The 15,910-nt window shown below is 33.4% G+C and overlaps 1 protein-coding gene across 6 annotated transcripts in view; it reads right to left on the bottom strand.

Annotated features, from left to right (window-relative positions):
• LOC130623807 (squamous cell carcinoma antigen recognized by T-cells 3-like) overlaps positions 1 to 15,910 on the bottom strand; it is a 51,536-nt gene that overhangs the window by 28,304 nt on the left and 7,322 nt on the right. For 5 of the 6 annotated variants that reach the window (XM_057439326.1, XM_057439327.1, XM_057439328.1 and 2 more), the window contains 3 exons: positions 15,269 to 15,583; positions 14,036 to 14,188; positions 12,823 to 13,274 (listed from right to left, as the gene is read on the bottom strand). In XM_057439326.1, coding sequence (XP_057295309.1) covers positions 12,823 to 13,274; positions 14,036 to 14,188; positions 15,269 to 15,583 — 920 coding nt within the window. Of the gene's footprint in view, positions 1 to 8,508; positions 8,763 to 12,822; positions 13,275 to 14,035; positions 14,189 to 15,268; positions 15,584 to 15,910 lie in introns of those variants that run through there. The other variant, XM_057439331.1, reaches the window with a different exon arrangement.

Genomic DNA, 15,910 nt, shown 5'->3' with positions numbered 1-15,910 from the left:
CATAGTTAATTTATCTTTTATATAGAGTACCAAATTCCATGAACGTCTTAATTCTGTGATTTCACCTTTCTCGGTAAACTTCTCTTTTCACTAACAACAATGGCTGGCTATGACATAATATGCTGAGCCTTATGTCCATGATTATTATAATTACCATTTTCAATAGCACCAAAACTTGTGCACACATGAGAAAATTTTTGCGCAGTGGGTGTATGACATTTTAATCTATTGTCATCTTTGTAATCATTCATTAAATACTAAAAAAAACTATATTATGAACCTAGACAAAACACATCAGGGAAATAGGATGCAAATCAGGGAATGAAGACGCAAATCACGGAAAATGATGTTGGTTTCTTTTTGGCTCAACCCTACGCAAACACCCACCTTGTTCACCAACTTATTTGCAAAGTTGTTTTGGGGGATGGCTTATAGTCTAAACACAGTCCAACACAAGAGATGTTTGTTTAAATAAGGCGGACGTCACAAATATCTGGTGTACAGTACTGGAATCAGGACAACTAACATCGTGGATCGCGTGTCATGTGTGTCACGCACAATTCACGATGCTGTCGCGATAGTAAAATTTTTTAGCATCATGAAGGTCGTGATCCATCGTGGGGTCGACTTTCACAATGTATCATGACTTTCACGATCCATATCGCGACCATCATGATACATCTTTAAACATTATAAAAATCAGGATGTCATGAGAGAATAGCCCATTTAAATATGAATAATTGTTTTTTTTTTTTTTAAATCAAAAATATTTCCGTTGTCGTAAGCTTTTTTCTTGTTTAGACTTATTTAGTTGTTCTACGGGCTGGCCCGACCCTAACTTTCACGATAAAAAAAATAATTAAAATATCAACAAACAAACATTTTCTTATCCCATCTCGTGAAAAAAAAGATTATGAATGTCGTAACACCCTCCTTCGTTATGATTAACATATGTTTAAAATTATGCTGTTTGCTAAAATCTTAAATTTCTTAGTCGATATCATTTAGGAAAAGTAATTAATATCATTAATTCTTTTCCAATGATAATAGAAAAATAATTAAAACAACGTTAAACACACATGTCGTTACACCCTCCTCCGTTATGAAATAAAAAATAATTTTAATGTCGCGAAAGACTTTAAATATTGTCAACTAAACTATAGTCCGTGAAACTTTTTTGCACTTAAATATTAATTTTCTTATAAGACTGCACAAAAAACATTAAAAGAACACTTATTTATTAAAATAAATTTTGTGTTTTAATATTTTAAATGGGAAAATAATAACTTGCTGTATAAATTTTGAAACAGCCTAAGTATAACCTGCTGTATATCTTTCAAAACAACGCAGGTATATTCTGTATAACTTTCGAAACAGCACAAGAATAATTCTTGCTGTACAGCTTTCAAAACAACACAAAAAAACTTGCTGCATACAGTACTGTGAAAAGGTTTGTTAACATCGTGTTCGTGTAACGAGCGTGGTGCACACGAACCACGATAAAATCGTGGTCTTTATGTATAACAAACATTCAAACATTCTATCGTGGCCACCACGCTAATATTATTATCTCTACGAAGGATCGTGTGTATAATTTAATTTTTTTTCTTTTCAAAAAACTCTTTCATTAAAGATAATTTGTTTGTTTCAGGTTTCATAAGTTAAAAAAGCATATTCGTAGTTTTTGCTTGGTGTATACTTTTTCGTCATGGACGCGATCGTATTTTTACAAAATGTGATTTGTCTTTTGAAAAGTTAAATTTGTCTGCACCGACAGAAATGCTCTTTTAGATCGCATTTCAAAGGTTAAAAACGAAAAGCGGCGATAGAAATGTTTTTTAGATCGCATTTTAAAAGTTTATAGACGAATAGCAACGATAGAAATGCTCTTTTAGATCGCATTTTAAAAGTATATAAACGAATAGCGGCGATAGAAATGCTCTTTTAGATCGCATTTTAAAAGTTTATAAGCGAAAAGCAGCAATAGAAATGTTTTTTGAGATCGCATTTAAAAAGTTCATAAACAAAAAGCGGCGATAGAAATGTCTTTTACATCACATTTTAAAGTTTATAAACGAAAAGTGGCGATAGAAATGTTTTTTTAGATCGCATTTTGATTCACGAACGATTAAAATCTATTATGTAGCTAGCTTTATGACAACGAATTAAAACAACAAGTGTTAATTTATTTTTTTACCGTCGGTTTTTTATTTAATTGATAAAATAATACGGTCTTTGTTGTTTTACAATAGAAGTTATCTATCGTGGATGCCACTATGTAATATTTAATTTTTGTTCGTGTAGTCCATGAAACATGATTGTGAGGTCCACGATTGTTAAAAAAAAACGCATCTTGGGCTATCGTGGTTCGTGCGTAACATGAAATAAACATGAACCACGATGTTAACAAACCTTTTCACAGTACTGTAACTTTTGAAAACAAGTTTTTTAACATGCAAGTATTTTTATCTTTTCACCTTGAGTACTAATTACATTTTTTTTAGTGAGACAAATTATTTTTATTTTTCCTTCGCAACTAAAAAATATAAACTGTGTTTTCAGACATTTGCTAATTTAACATTCCCTAATACAAGCTAAACATAGATAGAAAAATATGCTTGTCGTAACACCCTCCTCCATTGTTTTTTTATTTTTTTGTTGTTCCGACCATTTATACATTCTCGATAAAATTATTTTTATTTCGCCGACCAACAGATGGTAAACTACTTCGCGCGTAGAACAAGTAATTAAGTTGGAGTCACCTTATTTCTAAAATCCAATTTCTAATAAAAATACAAGATGTAAAAGAATTTTTAAATGTAAAGAAACAAAAACACAAGATTAGCTATACACATCTATTGTTTAATATTTTTAATGTTATTCACGATCCATCGCGACAACCACGATTGATCGCAGATCGTTCGTTTCGCGCATGATACGCGCTCACAATGTTAGGTGTCATGATTCCAGTACTGTAAGTCATTTAAGCACCAAAAATCGAGTCAGCGAATGATAACTCAAAAATTCGAAAAATTGTTCCAACCATCCAGCCATCACCGCCATTAAGGATACGGTAACCCCCTTCACGGTCATTTTTTTTAAAAAAAATATTTTTTTTAATTTTGATTCTTTGGCATAATTTCCTGATATTTTTTAAAAAATTTTTATTGTTAAGAGGGATAAAATGAAGAAAAACCTTCTTTATCTTTTAGTGTTTTCAATAGTGTGCTCAAAGTTTAAAATTCCTTAAATATATTTAATCTGTATAATAATTAAAGAGAGTTACGCAGAACGAATAAAAAATTGCATCCCTACATATAACATAGGAAACATTTACACTTAATCTATACAAATATATTATTATTTATCATCTATACCTTCTTAATTTCTTTCTTTATTTTTTCGTTTTTATCCTGTTATGTTATGTTATCCTGTTGTCTGTTTAACAATAACTAGACCCAAAGTTCTGCGAAAACACTTTACCTTTAATTTGAAATAAAATATTCATGAGTTATTAATTATTTATAACGTTTAAGTGGGCGTAACCATGATTCTTGCAGGTAAAAGCAAAGGTCTTTGATTTGCTTTTTCTCGAAATAAATTTTGTCGGACACTCCCCTCCATCTTGTCGAAATTGTACGAAAACAAGTTTGTTGCGACAATTATATCTTTGGCTACAAAAGTTTGCTTTTTTTAACGCAGAAAGTGAGGAAATATCGAGTTATTGATCTATCATGCTTAAAAATAGATAAATCTGTCATAAAACAGCTATTGTCACACAAAATATGCTATATTTTTGGAACCACGTGTTGTTTTGAGTTAAAAAAGTAAAGTTTTTTAGAGCTGAATAAGTAACAATGATATTTTTTTCAACAAACAAACACTTTACTGAGGGGGGTGTTCGACAAAATGAACAGGAAGGGTGAATTTTTGTATATAAATTTTTTTCTACTTTTTGGATTTTTTTATGAAAATATTTTATCATCATTCTAGAGATAATTTATTTGGCTTTCAGAATATATATATTTGCTAGGGTTAATATAGCAGAGGGGATATTTTAAATATACTGAGTATGTGTCTCAGGGGGTTACCGTATCCTTAAACCTCCGATATTTAATGATAACTTGGGCACCTTGTTCAAATGGAGGTTCCGCGCGCCGTTTTCAACTAGTTCTCAGGACCATTTTCACATTTTAAAGCAAAGCACAATAATAATGGTAGGTAATGGTTGTGGGGTGACAACAAGCTTATAATATTTTATGTCATTCTAGCTTTTCCGACTCAGCATATCAAAAATTTCGATCAAAAAATAGGATCAATCGGGTGATTCTAACACTAAATAGTCGCCTAATCAGGTAAGGCCTTCACCAAAAATATGTTGTGTTCGTGTCCTCCGAGCGACTCACTTTTGGTATATAATAAAAACCAGAGTCGGAAGTTGAAAAAAGTCTGGGAAAAAATTTTGCGAAATATTTTTCAAAAGGAAAATTTTTTTCTCCAGAACAAAATAGACAAAAAATTAATTTCGGTAAAAATTAATTCCTTTAGGGCACTCCTTTGGTGGCTACTGACAGTTTACAGGGCGCCGAAAAATGGTCTACAAACAGGCCATTCCTTGAGACGAGTGCGATCGCACGCGCACTCGCCCGCACACTGGTAAAAAAATTTACGAGTGCTTTTTATCGCACTCGTAAATTTTTTCTTTTTCTAAAATATTATAGAATGATGAAAAGGGCTATTAAACCTAAAGTAAAAATTCTGTTTTTTTATGCATTTTTTGAGCATAAAAATAAACAACATAATATTTATCACTGGTTGTCTGTAACAGCGATGTACGGAACAATCTTTTCTAATGTTTATAGAATTTTGTTATCTATTTATATCACAGCAATCACATATGCACAATAAAATGAATGGCGGCAATAAAAAGGAGATAGTTGCGTGTGTCTAATTACAGTGCCGATCGCGAGTAAAGCTACACATTTTCGAGAGTAAGAGTACAAAAATAAAACAGTGAGAGTGCGAGTAATTCACTCCCGAGTACAACGCGAGTACAACTAAAATGATATTACTCGCATTTTTGTTAATCATACTCTCAATGATTAATTATATTTTTACTCGCAAGTGTACTCACATAAGTACAGTTTTTAAAGTCAAAGTAATACGCGCGTGAACACATTTAATTTTTTTGCGAGAGATATTAAATTGTAAACGTTAAAAAAATCAAGTTAAAAAAATTAAACTTTTTTTGCGAGAGATAATAAATTGTAAACTTTAAAAAAATTAGGTTAAAAAAATTAAACTTTTTTTGCGAGAGATATTAAATTGTAAACTTTAAAAAAAATTAAGTTAAAAAAATTAAACTTTTCTTGCGAGAGATATTATATTGTAAACTTTAAAAAAATTAAGTTAAAAAAATTAAACTTTAATTTTAAATAGTGAAAAAGACTGTGTTGTTTAGAAAGTAAAACAAATTTATTGTGGCATAAAAAAACTGAGAGTAAGAGATTACATGTTTTTTTTTAATTTTTTTTTTGCCTATTAATAAAAAGTCTGTGCCCAGAACTACGTTTCAATATCATCAAAAACATTGAGGATAAAAAGAGAAAAAACAAACAACAACAAAAGTATAGTAAAAAATGTATTAGTTGTTAAAATGAAAGTATATATACAAATAACTTTTACCGTTCAGTTTGAATGTTCAGTTTTATTACATAAAGTAGTTTTTTAAAAACCAGATGCCTTTCCGTTTCTTTCAATGACTTTCGGAATTACCTTGCGTAAGTGTGAAATATACTTTCGGCATTTTTCTGGCGTCACAGCCGACCATATTTCCGAAATTGCATTTACCAATTCTTCTTTCGTGTGCGGTTTATAATCATTTCGAATTTTTTCCTTCATTTCATGCCAAAAGTTTTCTATAGGGTTCATGTCTGGTGATTCAGGCGGGGTTTTCCACCAGTTTATTTGATTTTCCTGCATCACTTGCGACGCTTTCAAACTGGTGTGTTTGGGGTCGTTATCTTGCATAAACCTATGCCCATCTGGAAATACATCGGAAATAAACGGTTTCAACGTAGCATTACCTTCAGTCCAGGGGTTGTCTCCACTAAAGGCGATGCAGAGGACGAATATTGATGATGACGATTTTCAAATAAATGAAAGATTAAATAGAAAAAAATACAAGGTGGACACAGCTCCTACTATAGAAATTCCGACCGAATTCTGGCCGATAGCCAATGAAGTGAGACAAGGGGCGACATCTTTCAAAAACTTTAGCTATCTGTTGCTGGCTAAATTATTTGACCACAAGGAGCTTGTAGGAAGAAATTGTCGAGGAGTTAAAAAACCTGCGATTGATGGCTACAAACAAGATATTGTTAAAGCTCTTTGTTGGAAGTTTTATCCAACCAACATGGCTGCACCGGGTGCATGGAGGGACTGTCAACGTGCAATTGATGAATTTATACGACGTAGCAACAGAACAAAGAAAAATTATAAATCATGCATGTTGCAGTCATAAAACTCTTTCAGTTAATAACTTTTTTGTAAATATTTTTTTAGATGTAAATATTTTTTATTTTTAGATTTTTTTAAAAAAATATATCATTAAACATTAAACTGTTTTTTTTTATAAAAAAAATCCCTCACGTTATTTTGTTGCTTCGATCTTTAAACATCCCAACAAAAACAAAAAGATAACAAGCTTAGTGACGTCCTGTTTCTACGGCGATATTTTAAAATTATACAGATTGTTGTCTGAGTTATAAAGCAATGTTTGTTGAAAAATATTCAGAAAGCAAAGTCTGCATGTGGCAATTGATCACCATAACTATAATTAGATATCATTCTGACTCTGTGTTTGCGAAAGAACATGCTGGAAGTGATTTCACATAACGAAAGTAGCGAAAGCATTTAAAGAAGAGACACAAAAGTTGAACTTAAAAATTTATTTTTTAATTATAAACTAAATTAAAAAAAAATTAAATGGTGAATTAAAATTAATGTCTTATGTTTTTCTTTAATATAACTCGCGAGTAACATGATATATTTTTTTAAAGATTTACTCGCGGGTAGTTTAATTATTGCGTACTCGCGTTATTAAAAAGATTACTCTCGTTTATTTTACTCGCACTCGCATTGTACTCTCACTCTGAACTATTTTACTTGCATTTATTTGCACTCGTACTCTCAAAGATGTGTAGCTTTACTCGCGATCGGCACTGTAATTGTATTTTATATTTATTTTTGATATTCTCTGTGGCCACCTGTTGCTTGAAGGTAGCGAACATAAAAAAAGAAAATTATCATCTATACTATTTATCTATTTATTTTAACATCAATATTTTTAACAGGAATTAATAATTAAGTCCTGGGCACTAGGTTGTGAAATACATGTCAATTAAACCTAAAATGATACCTGCTATATTGCTCTATTACCAAAAGCAAATCATTTCAATGTGCTCAATGTGATTGCAAAGATATAAATAGATTAGAATTACATTCAACACAAAAGAAAAATGATCTCCAGCATTGTGTTTCAGAGAGAGCTCATCACATTAGCAAGCAATAGAAATTAAAAACAATTTCAGAACATTTTTTTGAATAGCAGAAAAAAAGATGTTGTGCAATAATTGAAATGTATTTTTATATTTTCACCACCAGGTGGCTGAAGAAAACACCTTCTTGGTGGCCCACAAATATAATTGTTCGTACACAAGAAGAGTATGACGTGAATATTCATCTTTATGCCCTTCAAAATAAATATTCTCAAAATTTTCCTTTTATATTTCTTTTAATCATATATTTCTTCCAAGACTTAAAGCTCATTTCTATACAGCTTAAATAACATATAACGTTGTGGTAAACAAAAAAAAGTTAGTGAATCACACTTGCAGATATTCACATCGAACTTGTAAATTTTGCTTACGAGTGCGATTTTTCACACACCATAGCACTCGTAATTTTTTTAACGGGTGCTTTTTGTAGCTCTGGCATAGTTTTATTCAAGAAATGGCCTGTACAAACAATATTGAGTGGCGCTATACTGTCTTAGCCCTGGGAACGAATTTGCTTGCTCTGATAATCCGGGAGAAAAATACGCCCGACCGCCCGCACGACTCATTTTTGCAGGGTCTTCAGGACGCGAACACAACATATTTTTTATGGTGGCCTAATTAGGACGGTAGCTATCAGATAGTTAGCTAACAAATTTTTTGGACAAACTACCAAACTTGCTTTTTATTTCTTTTTTTCACTAAAATAAAAACATGTCTTTTATTTTTAAGATGACGCGACCAGTAACTACAAAGCAATGGCGATAGTAAATATTTTAGTGCAGCTAGCTAGCTAGAAATATTCTTTAACAAAAAATATATAACTTTTTATAACAGAATCTCTACCCCTATTGTAAAAATAAACCCTAGAGATCTGTAAACTAAAATAAAAATTTCTTCTTCTTGAATGTGCTGCCCCTGCGCGACCCTTAATTAATATTAATTAACCAACCTCCAGAATTAACTTTTGAATTTTTGCATCTACTACTACTACTTTATGGTGATCCGATTCTTCATCTGACGACGACGATGAAAGATCAGAATTTGCATTATTCTCTTCCATGCTATAATAGCTTACAAGGTAAAACGGAGAGCGATCTTTCTGTAGGTATAAGAATGTAACTATATAGCTATTATGCACGCGCTTTTCCAACGTTTTACGTTGCTCGAGCAGCCATATTTAAAATAGTACCTGGTTATATCGTAGAGGACACAGTGTTTGCATAATTAGCTTAGAAATGATAAACAAAGTGACTATTTTTTTTTTTTTACAACTGGAAACATTACATATATTTGCCACAAATAAATAAATAAACTTATAACAACACCAAAATAAAAACTTTATTAACGATTTAACAGTTCAACATGGTTTCACTTAAGAATTAACAACGCTTGATTATTCAGGATCGAATGAGTGACACAACATTTCTGAGTTCCATATCAGTCAGCCGGTGGTCCCAAGCGAAGGATCTGCAACCTCTCAGGCAAAGTAGTTTCGATCGTAGCAGACTAAAGGAAATTTTAGTTCTAATAAACTTCGTGGCTTCTGCGATCCTGATGTTTCGTGATGAAAATGTGACGTGATGAAAAAACATTTTGATGGATTCAATCGTATCACAAACATAGAGCGTCAGAAAACTGCTCCTTGTTCAGATCGTAGTTCAGCTCTTTAATTGGTATAGTTGTAAACCAATTTGATACACCACTCTCCATATTTGACTCGTTTAATCGTTCAATCGTGCAGCTTCAGGTGTCATACGTGATTGTACATTTTTCAACTTTTCCAGATTCTGTTGTCGCCGGTTGTTTTTCAGTGCCGTCAACGATACTTCTTCTTCATCAACAACATTTTTACGAAGAATTACGTTCTTCAAACAAGCAGTTATGCTTTCTGAGTTTCGTAGCTCTGTGGGCGCTCGTTTAATGGGATTGATAATTCCCAAATCACCAAATCGAGGAGGCAAAGACAGGAGTGTGCGTTCATCATCGTTTAGTGGCCCCCAGTGGAAACAATCCACTAACTATAGGTTTTTGTGATTTTCTGGGCTAGCCACTTTAAATATTTATTATTATTATTATTATTATTATTCACAATGTGTCCGCCAGTAATAGCAGGTACCAATCGATGTCGTATGATTTCTTCAAGTGGATTCAGATACTTCTCAATCCCAGGTATTGTTCTGAGGAAGAATGAAAATTTGTGTTGATAACCACTTGTATAACAGGCGTAAGCAGCTTGTAGCTGTGATAGCGCAATATCTGAAAGTACAGATATCTCCTTCACCCAGTTCGTTACCATTTTTTCACTGTACTCCTTCCTGAAGCTCTCACTTCCGATCGAGGCGCCAAGATGTCTTTCACCATCAGTACATATTTGGATATTCGTGCCCTCAAAAGTCGAAAGCCGCCAGTTGTTCGTGTTCTGGTTTTACAATTAGCCAGGATTTGTGAGGTTGTGGATTGTAACCGTATAATGGTCCAATTTGGATCAATCTATCCCATCAAACTTTCAAGTTTCTTCATTTTCCAACTGCAGTAACGTCATCAGTGAAAGCAGCAGATTAAGTAGGGGTGTCAGAGCAATTGCGTATATTGCCATCCCTAGCAGATCACCCTGCGTTGTACCCTCTTCAGATCTTACTTCTTTACCTCCAATGATGAAAAGCCTCGCATGAAATCTATAGCAATTGATGACATAACATGCAATAGTCGGGCAAACAATCTTGACGTTGTGCAGGAGTGCTTCTCTGTTGATACTATTGAAGGCATTTGCTGCATCAACAAGTAAAATAGCCTCTGTTTCTTCACTGTCAAATACCTCCCTCATCGCGTGGATTGCCGCTTTACTGCCAGACTCCCACCCGAGCACATCTGAATTTCCGCACTTGATTTGAGGACGTCTTTCTGAAGAACTGCCATTACTACCTTGCCACATATTCTTCGCAAGACTTTTCCAACACCAATTGGTCTTACTCCAGGTTTCTTGTCTAGAGGTACGAGTCTGCAGGCAGTAAATGCTTCAAGCGATTGTTTTTCAACATTTTCTATACATAACTTCTTTATAACGTTGGCTATAGTTATTTCACTGCAAAACCTTTGAAGGTAAAGGCTTTCTCCATCTATTTGCGTCCATCCCAGAAGGTCCGGTGCCTCCTTTTTTACTTGAGCTGCTTTCAATACGTACGTGTCATAAATGACGTCATATACAATCGGATTAACCGTTGATAACGGTCCTTGCAATATAACGTCTTCCTCCGCTTGTTCGCCTGGTGGATGTTTAACTCGTAATAAATTAATTGTTTCGTCATTTAAAGGAAGAATACCACCAGCCATGTTGTTTGTTAATAATTTGATCGCTCCGTTTACATTTCCAATCTGCATGAGATCTTTAAACTTTCTCGAAACAACTTCTATGCTTCTTCTCTCGGTTGGTTTAGGCAATCGTGATTGAAGCATTTCACATTCATCGCAGAGTGCTTGAAAATCGCCTTTATTCCACCATTCTATTCTTCGTTGTAATGCGTTAACATGATCTTCGCTCTTCGAGTTTTTTGACGGCTTCTGAAGTAATAGAGCTGGCATTACGTGCACTGCTTTTAACGCAATACATTTAATTGGGCTATTTATCAATAGTCTAGTTACTTCTCCAAGAAACAAATGAACAAATTTCACCTCCAAAATACAATTTTTTCATAACAAGAATTAATTTGATCAAACGCATCTGTACCTCTAAAGTTACCCCAATAAAACTGTTCATTCATATCATTTCGAGGAGCTGTAGATCGTTCTTCTTCTGGAAGTCGAATTTTAACTTTGCATTGCCGCAGATGTTGGAGCACTCCTCTGTGGGTTCTGAAACGTTTGTGGCACTGGTGACTAGTAAATCGCAATTCGTCAATACCATTTGTATTTGCATTCCCATTTGTGTTGCTAACTTCATTAACCTTTCTATCGATCTTCTTCTTTTAACGTATCTTAAACTTCTCATGCATTAATCAATATGTTTCAGCAATTCTATGCGTAGAGACAATGCAGAAATAAATTCGTTGATTTACCGTTAACGGAAAAACGTTTTTGAAGTCATTGCATAACTAAATTATTCCGCTCTCTCCCATGTGGTTGAATTCATTGAATTCATGTTCAATCCTTACACATTTCCACCAGGCAAAACACAAATTTCTGTTGAACCGATACAGATCTTATAATATAGCACGTAGTGTAGCATTTTTGTTAACAGCTCGAATACTACTCACTACTAGACAATATATTAACAAATGCATACAGTTTTAAATGCATTGTTTTAATTTCATGATCCGCGTAATAAATTACTTATTCCACCATTCTATTCTTCGTTGTAATGCGTTAACATGATCTTCGCTCTTCGAGTTTTTTGACGGCTTCTGAAGTAATAGAGCTGGCATTACGTGCACTGCTTTTAACGCAATACATTTAATTGGGCTATTTATCAATAGTCTAGTTACTTCTCCAAGAAACAAATGAACAAATTTCACCTCCAAAATACAATTTTTTCATAACAAGAATTAATTTGATCAAACGCATCTGTACCTCTAAAGTTACCCCAATAAAACTGTTCATTCATATCATTTCGAGGAGCTGTAGATCGTTCTTCTTCTGGAAGTCGAATTTTAACTTTGCATTGCCGCAGATGTTGGAGCACTCCTCTGTGGGTTCTGAAACGTTTGTGGCACTGGTGACTAGTAAATCGCAATTCGTCAATACCATTTGTATTTGCATTCCCATTTGTGTTGCTAACTTCATTAACCTTTCTATCGATCTTCTTCTTTTAACGTATCTTAAACTTCTCATGCATTAATCAATATGTTTCAGCAATTCTATGCGTAGAGACAATGCAGAAATAAATTCGTTGATTTACCGTTAACGGAAAAACGTTTTTGAAGTCATTGCATAACTAAATTATTCCGCTCTCTCCCATGTGGTTGAATTCATTGAATTCATGTTCAATCCTTACACATTTCCACCAGGCAAAACACAAATTTCTGTTGAACCGATACAGATCTTATAATATAGCACGTAGTGTAGCATTTTTGTTAACAGCTCGAATACTACTCACTACTAGACAATATATTAACAAATGCATACAGTTTTAAATGCATTGTTTTAATTTCATGATCCGCGTAATAAATTACTGAACAAAGATTAAACGAGCGTACGCCTTTCATGCGCGTGTAAAACGCAGAGAACGCGCTAGAAAAAAAGATTTGGCGCCAGTGCAAACATTTATTACCGTTTTTTTGGTCTGCATAATTTCGACACCTTTGGAACCATGCTTCTTCAACTGCAACTTCATAAAATTGGCTGCTTTTGCAACGTCGTGATTATGCTCGTTATTGGGAGGAAATCGAGTGAAATATTCGAGTTTACCTAAAATATTACTCGAATCGTTCTCTGTTGAAGTGTTGTCGCCAGACTCCTTGTGTGTACACGTGCAAATTTCCTTTTTAATTTGAGTGAGTTTACCTCGCAGCTTTTGCGCAACTAATGCTCGGTTTCGCTTCGTGTTTGTCTCCAGTGGATATTCTGGAAAGAAATATAACTTCCTCACAGCAAAAAGAACTGGACAATCCAATTTTTTTGACGGTCCTTTATTTCGAGATTTAATTTGAAAACGTGTAGCTTGGTTTAAAATCTCTTTGCGCAACTCGTATTGTTGTTTTTTGTTTGTGTTATAATCTTTGCCTAAAGATAGAAAGAAAAACATCTGAAAACAATAATTTTATCCAAACAGAAGACGTAATATTTAAAAAAACATTTTTGCTCGCAACCTCAAGGATAGATTTTTTCTTCACTCAAGGTGACATTCCTTTTTGAAACTCTGAGCGCGCTACAACATCAAATGTTTAAGTATTTTAATACATTGACTATGGTTACTGTTAAACTTTGTATATATTTAGGACAAAATTTTACGTTATTGATTGCTTGAAAATAGGTGTGTGAACACCCATTTTCAAGCAATCCATGTTATTTTTTTTGTCAATTTATTATCGTGACGATTCTTCATCATCGGATTTTTATACAAGTGTGCTGTCTAGTCATGAAACTCTTACATATATCTAATATATATCGAATATATATCGAAAATTTGATGCGCGTAAAATATATTTTCAGCACGTGTGCGAAAACTGGAAAAAACGAAAAGAGATTTATGGTGTCGTAAAACTTTTTTCTGCATAATCATTATTAAACCGTAATAAAACCACAATGTTATCCGTGTTAGTTAGTGTAAATCCAACATTATTAAACATTTTGAGCGCAATTAGCCATGCAAAACGATCCATTGAGCTATACATAAAGCTTAAACCAAAAGGAGTTGGCAAAATTTAAATGTGCGCAAAACCTAGTTGGGAAAAAATAAAATGCGCAAAAAATTATGAATTAATGTCCCCAATTTGTGGATTGATTTCAACAATAAAGATTTGCATATGTAAACCAAACCTTACCTTGATGACACTGGAAGACTTGCTTTCCAACAGATATATAAGGAATGCCCATATAAGGTATTGGAAGAAAATCTTTTGCAGCGCAAAATTCCCATCGGATCATCGGTAAATCAGACGAATTTTTCTCGTTCCGTAATATATCATGCAAACACACTAAAATTATGTTGTTACGCTGAATGAATTTTACAAGGTAAAGCATGATAAAAGAATAAAAATGCATGACCTTTCATTACTTTACAAAATGAAACTATTACTCAATGTACTACGTTTTTCAGATAATACAGAGGCCGCCGACGCACCCTCTCTCTGTTCTTAAAAATTATGAAACCCTACAAGTTCTTTCCTGTTTTCTATCCCTCCAGCACTCGGGAAGTCTCCGAAAACAAACAATAGTTCCATCCACGTATTGTTTCTAAACTTTTTATCGCAGATATCTGCACAACATGTAGTAATGTAGATTCCGTGATGAATTCTCACTCAGTAAATGCAACTTTGCAGAAAAAAATAAGAAAAATATGTGTCACGTTGATATTGTGGATTGTACCGGATAGTTAAAAGTGTATTTAGTTAACAAATTTAGTATTTCTTGTACATATCATACTTTCTTGATAAATCCTTTACAAGTTTTAAAATTGATCACTAAAGTGCGTAGAACAGTAAATACCAGTTGAATAACTTAACCATAAGTCAAACAAAATTTCAGAAAAATTCCCGTCTATACTTCGAATACTTATGTAGTTTTACGACGACTCGTGTAACTGGCCATTATTTATCACAATCGAATTTTCGAATGTTTGATAATTTGTTCTGTTTTATAAATAACTCAATAACTTTTTTAAAAAAAGTGGATTTGTTTACGAATGACGTCAACCGCTTTGTTGTTGTTGTTGTAATAAATCTTGAGTTTAAATATGTATGAATGACTCGACACGGGAAGGTTCTCTTTCCTAAAAAATGACGCCAACTCAAGGGGAGGGGCATAGCAAAATTGGCGCAGGTTGACGGAGGGGAGAAGAGGTTCGAAAATCTTCAAAAATGGTTGAAATCATTTCTGAACAACCTCTAAATTGAGAAATCGTTGTTTCTTTGTTACTACTCCGCAGCTTGACAATCTTTTTCCAAAAACTGAACTTTCTATAATTTGAATTGTAATTTTTCTCGTCAGATGCAAAATAGAGAGGACCAACTGTGTGAGTAAAACTTTTTAGATAATGAAATTTCACGAAGACGAACCTGGAGCTGTGAATTGTTTTGACTGATTCCTCAAAATGAACTTGGTGATGGTTTGTGATTCGTATTCATTTAGCGCACACTTGAATTCTGAATACGATCCAAATCTCAAGACAGGCTGATTTTCCTCGCAATAATTATACAACACTTCACTTTCATGTCCTTCTTGAAGAAGAATGATATGTTGGTTGTCACCGATGTTGAGTACTTGACGTTGACCATCAATTTCGATGACATGTTGAGTACTGGTGGATTCATTTGCGTTGACTTTAATGGCTTCCAGCATTTTACTTGGATCAATCTCGACTTCAGTAGTGTCTAAAGGTGAAAAACTGCGAATGTCTGCGAAGGAAATTGTAAATGATAGAATTGGCAAAACGCCATGAGATTTGGTAGCTTGAGCATTGTCACATTTAACATTTTATGGCTTTTACCAAAATTGATACTTTAATGTACAAATCTTGCCAAGAAAATAGTTATTAACAATTAGAAAAATAAGTGATTAAAAAAAAGGAAGTTTACGTTTATTATGGTTGTTTGGTTTTTTATATGCCTTTAATAAAAAAACATGACAACTGAATACAATAAAAAGAATACTTTAAATTATACTTTATATAACCCATGTGTCTAAAATTTATCTGACTC

The sequence above is a fragment of the Hydractinia symbiolongicarpus genome, chromosome 13 (genome assembly GCF_029227915.1).
Source record: "Hydractinia symbiolongicarpus strain clone_291-10 chromosome 13, HSymV2.1, whole genome shotgun sequence".
In the NCBI taxonomy this organism is placed as follows: domain Eukaryota; kingdom Metazoa; phylum Cnidaria; class Hydrozoa; order Anthoathecata; family Hydractiniidae; genus Hydractinia; species Hydractinia symbiolongicarpus.
This window is presented reverse-complemented; position numbering and strand designations above follow the sequence as displayed.